Here is a 5371-nt window from a genome sequence, read left to right as displayed (position 1 = left end):
AACCAGCAAACCTTTTGTTGCAAATAGTCAGCAGTGCCGCAAAAAATGTGTTGAATTAAAAAAGATCTGAGAAGAATTAAACATGAAGCTGCCAGGACCCATCATCCCCCACCCTGCCATATTCCAGAACTGCAGCCTACCTGGAGGGACCAGAAGTACAAGCTGCTCAGACACATGGCCCAGATAAAGAAGGCTAAAACCCAACCACCACTCAACAGGACACATCTGAAACATCAAGACTGGGCCAAGAAATATCTGAAGACAGATTTTAAAAAGGTTTTAGGGACTGAAGAGATGAGAGTGGATGGACCAGAGGGATAGGTACTGGTATGGGCTGGTATCACTGAAGATGAGCTTTTTGGACCTTTTCAGTTTGACGATGGACTCAAAATGAATTCCCAAACCTACTGTCAGCTGTTATAAGACACTTTCTTCAAGCAGTGATACAGGAAAAAGTCTGCGTCTCTCAGCAAGTTTATGATTTTTATGCAGGACAACGCTGCTTCGCATGCATCGAATTTCACCGCTGCATAGCTAGCCAGTTAAAGGCTTTAAAGATGAAAAAATAATGACACGGCCCCCTTCTTCACCTGACGTAAACCCTATGGAGAACTTGTGGGCCCTTCTTAAATGGGAGATGTGCGGTGAAGGACAACAGTACACCGGTCTGAAAGGTGTCTGGGAGGCTGTGGTTGCTGCTGCACAAAAGGTAGATCGTCACCAGATCAAGAAACTGACCGACTCCATGAATAGAAGGCTGGGACCATAACTGAGAAGAAGGATGGCTTTACTGGGCACTTATTTTGTTTTTTAAATATCAGAAATGTTTATTTGTAAATTTTGAGTTGTTTGTTTATTATTCCAATGTTAACAGATGAAAATAATCAAGTGAGGTGGGGAAGTTTCCATTTTTCATTTAGTTACATAACAATTCTACACACATATTTTCTCCTGAGAATGCCAAAAACCTCACTTACTTTCTTAAGTATTCAGGTTTGAGGTTTGTTAACATTCTTGGATCAATCAAGAGCACTGTAGTTGTTCAATAATAAAATTAATCCTCATAATTACAGCTGGCTTAATAATTGTGCACACAGTCAGTAACATGTCCAGTATCTGGTCTGCAGGGTGCGTATGTACAGGATATAAACATGTATGTAAATATGTAAAGACAGTTTTATGTGTTCATTGTAAAGTGTGGCAGCAGAAAGACCTGCGGTATCTCTCCTTCCCACAGCGAGGATGGATCAATCTGTCCCTGAAGCTGCTCTCCAGACCAGACAGGGGTCTTGCAAGGGGGGAGTCATGGTCCAACATAGAGGTCACCTACCTCTTGCACTGAGTCCAGAGACCAGCCCAGGACAGAGCTGGACTTCCTGATGACTTAGTCCAGCTTCTTCCTTTCCCTCTCTGTGATGCTGCTGCTCCAGCAGACCGCACTGCACAGGATAGCTGATCCACCACAGAGTCAGAGAAGGTCCTCAGGAGGCCCCATTCATCTCCTCAGAAGATAGACCTGCTTTGACCCTTCCTGTACAGTGGTCTTTGTTGTGAGTCCAGTCCAGTTTATGGTCTAGGTGAACACCCAGGTTCCCAATGTCCAATGTTTTTTTTTTTTGGTAAAAACTAAGTCCTAAACTAAGAAAACCTTTTTTTTTAACTGAATGCATTACGTTGTGTAATAAAGTTTGGTGGGAAAAATACTTCAGGGCAGGAAATACACATTAGAGAGCAGACTATAAAGGCAGTGCAGTCATTTTCACCCTGTCTCAGCTAAACGAAGATCCGTTTTAAAGGAATCTGATTAATAAAAAGTGTCCACGGTTTATTAGTTTCCTGCTTGTCCACACTCAGTCCAGCAGGTGGCGGTAAAGAACCTCCATATTTACTCTCCGACCGCCTGTTAGACCAACGAAGAAGAAGGAGCACGAAGACGTTGAACGTGTACCAGGCCAGCTGAGCTGGCTGATGCCATAACTGTTCAGCAGCACTTGATTTTCGATTGTAAATGATGGAGAATGACATTCTTATCTCTCTTGAGGACTTAGGGTAAGAGAAATCAGCCGTTATGTCTCTTGCTGTATTATATTTATGTTCAGAAGGCGCACAAAGCATCATATCAGCCTCTGAACCGTTAAATAGCTAGTCACAAAGTCTACTTTAGCTAAACGGCTAGCCTTCATTGGCAGCAAATGTTGCTGGTGATATTCTCCCGGTGGGTCGTGGCTGTGTACTAGAATAAACTGAGCCACAGACGGATCAAGCTGCGTCAGCACCGTCCCATGAATACTGGGATAGCTTCAGTGGATCCGGTCTGGGATCCAGCTTCTAGACACTTGAACCAGTGTTGCTGTGATAAACAGCTCGATTAGTTTCTTTTATGCTACAATATCCAGCAGATGAATAGTGCCATCAGAGTTTACCCTTTATCAGTGAGCTAGCAGATGTGCAGGGTGGTCTGGCTGAGTCTGGGTAAATCACGGGCTGACTCTGATTTATGCCACTGTAAGGCTACACTGACGGGCAATCACATGGCGACAGTTGTGCCTGAAAATATAACAAGATTTTACATGCCTTAGCTTTGTTTTGTGTGTGTGTGTGTGTGTGTGTGTGGATGTCTCCAGGTACCAGGGTCCTGTATTGGAGGAAGGAGCTCTCGACTCTGCTGTGGCAGGTGGAGCAAGTTCACCTGAGTTTACCAAGCTCAGTGCCTGGATCGTCTCAGAACTTAGACTATACTGCAAACTTGAAGAAAATGTCCACGCCACTAACAGTAAGAGCTGCTTTATCTTGGATGTAGCTGCAGATGGAGGGTTAAGAAAATAACTGGATTGATGGTGGCTGCTTTTCTAGGCAGGTGAAGGTTAATGACGAGGCTGATTTTATTGCAGCCATGTGTGAGACTGAAGCAACTTCATTGTTTGTTAAAATAACACAAAATTCTTGGATTATTTTCCTTTTGTCCATTCCAGGTCCAAGTGAGGCTGAGAGCTTCCAGCTGGAGATGAGTGGTCTGCTGTCAGAGCTTTCTTGTCCTTACGCCGTCCTGACCAGCGGAGACATCACCCAGAGATTCCTCCGCAGAGACGATTGTCTGCTGCTCCTCTGTATGTTAGCCCTGTTTCTCAAATCTTTATCTCAAGAATTAACTGCTGAATGTCATCAGAGATCTACCCACAGAGGTCATTTATAAACATACAGTCTACACAGAAATATGTTAATACAAGGTTTAGTTATGGAAAAGTACACCCTCTTCAATTCTATGGTTTTAAATACTATAACATCCTATAGAAAATAACTTGGACCTCTTTAGGTGTGTAAATGGGGTTAAAACTGCCTCAAACATATGAACATAAAACGACACACAACAGTTTACATCATGTAATTACTTATTTAACAAAAAGCTGAATTACTGTGTGAAAAACTCGGGTCCGTTCTTGTTGCTTCCGCAGGAATGAAGAGGCTCATTAGCCATCAGGTGGTGGTAATCAATGTGCTGATACACTGATCATCAGTGTGAGCCTTGTGTTTCTGTCTTCTCTTTGCAACATTGTCCCAGGGAGACACTTTTAATTTGCTCAGGAACAAAGAGGCAGAAGCAGTGAAATGCTCCTGAAACACCGTACAGAACTCAGCTGTGTGCAGTCATGTTGGTTTGGCCAACTCATGATGGCTTTGCTAATCTATTTTTTGTCACTCTCACTCCACTGTACTCACAGTGGGACATAACATTGCCTTGGCCCTCAAACTCCTCAGTAACAGTAATGTTATATCTTCTTTGTTGAATCCTTTTTAGCACAGCTGAGAAACGGGGAGAAAAAAGCCCCAGAATGAGAGTGATGTTTCCCGAATGAGGGAATTTACATGAACCAGGAAAACCCAGCTGTAGTGTGAGCAGGTGCAGACTAAAGTAATCGCGCTTAGATTAGTAGACAACAGTCAGTTTAGAGATGACTGATAACACAACTTAAATTCTTTTTGTTATCAGTGTGATTACAAATCAGGAGTTAACTGTTCCACTCCGTTGCAGATGTATGCCTCTTTTTAACTGGTCACAATAGTTCCTTTAGGCAGTTTGCTGCACTGCAGCATTCAGGTGTGTTAGCACCATGCCAAGGAGGAAAGACATCAGCAATGATTCTAGAGATCTGGGGAGGGTTATCAGGTCATTTCCATACTTTTTGGATTCCATTATTCTACACAGAGATGCCTATTTATTTATGTATTTCTTCCTTATGGATCTTTCCTGATCATATCCACAGCTTTCTCTGTTTAAAACAAAACATACAAAAAAAAAAACATAAAAGAAACCACAAGCCACAGAGCAGGAAGTGGTGAGATGAGCAGCAGGAAGTGATTGGATGCAGAGATCAGGGAAGCAGCTGCTCTCAGACTGTCGTCATTAAACCAGTCAGGTGCAGTAACTGTCATGCTCTCAGAAAAACACAGAACTCAGTTACAAAAGCTGCTGAATAAAACAGCAGCTGCACTAGCGTGGTAAAAATCAGATGGTCCCAGTGTGTTTCCACAGACACTGCTAGGTGTCGGGAGAAATGCTCAGCAGAGTTAAAGCTTCTCTGAACCTTCACTGCGCAGGTTTTCCACGCTGACACTAAACGTTGCTGAGGGGGCGAAAACGTCCAGGTGGCTGATGCTTTTGCTCCACTTTGAAAACGAACGAAGCCTCCACATCGTGCGCCTTTAGCGCATGACGTCACTCAAAGCACACGGCATCGAGTTACACTATGTAGATCTGCACCTGTGGATCGGAACCACTGTCACTGATACACAATCTAGAAATTTCTTCAATATCGGATCGGTGCATCCCTATTCATCAGTTCTAGAAACAGCTTTTATATTTGACTTTGTGAAGCTTGAACATCCTCTGTGATGAAGATGAAATCCAACCCGTCTTTGTTCTGCAGCCTTTTTAGTGTCTGAGCTGGAGGCGTCGAGGATGATCCTGGTAAACAAGCCTCAGAAGAAAGCTCAGGAGTCCGGCAGCCCCATCTTCCAGGAGCTGAAGGGGATCTGCATGACGCTGGGCATGTCCAAGCCTCCAGCCAGCATCACCATGTTCCAGTTTTTCACTGGAATTGAGAAGAAGGTCAGTTTGCTTTATTCAAACATAATAAAAGAAAACAAAGTAAAAAGAAAATGAAAGTGGTCTGAATCAGGAGTAGGTAGAGGTAAGCTGGATGGCTTTTTTCCAGCCCTCACCCACCTGGACAAGAAAGACTCATATATGAGAATGCTGTTCATTGACTTCAGTTCAGCATTCACTACTAAGGCTATGTCCACACGGCACAGAAGCCGGTTCAGGTGTGAAAACGGTGTGAAAACTAGCAGAAAGGCTTCAACATCCCCACGA

At 43.5% G+C, this 5371-nt stretch overlaps 1 protein-coding gene across 1 annotated transcript in view; it reads left to right on the top strand.

Annotated features, from left to right (window-relative positions):
* Positions 1-1896: 1896 nt before the first annotated feature.
* fam98a (family with sequence similarity 98 member A) overlaps positions 1897-5371 on the top strand; it is an 8450-nt gene continuing 4975 nt past the window's right edge. Inside the window, exons 1-4 of the mRNA XM_042009913.1 lie at positions 1897-2049; positions 2625-2773; positions 2973-3107; positions 4926-5107. Coding sequence (XP_041865847.1) covers positions 2009-2049; positions 2625-2773; positions 2973-3107; positions 4926-5107 — 507 coding nt within the window. The 5' untranslated portion in view covers positions 1897-2008. The remainder of the gene's footprint in view (positions 2050-2624; positions 2774-2972; positions 3108-4925; positions 5108-5371) is intronic.

This window comes from Melanotaenia boesemani, chromosome 16 (assembly GCF_017639745.1).
Source record: "Melanotaenia boesemani isolate fMelBoe1 chromosome 16, fMelBoe1.pri, whole genome shotgun sequence".
Classification (NCBI taxonomy): Eukaryota; Metazoa; Chordata; class Actinopteri; order Atheriniformes; family Melanotaeniidae; genus Melanotaenia; species Melanotaenia boesemani.
The sequence above is the reverse complement of the archived record's forward strand: the minus strand, read 5'-3'. Positions and strand labels throughout refer to the sequence as shown.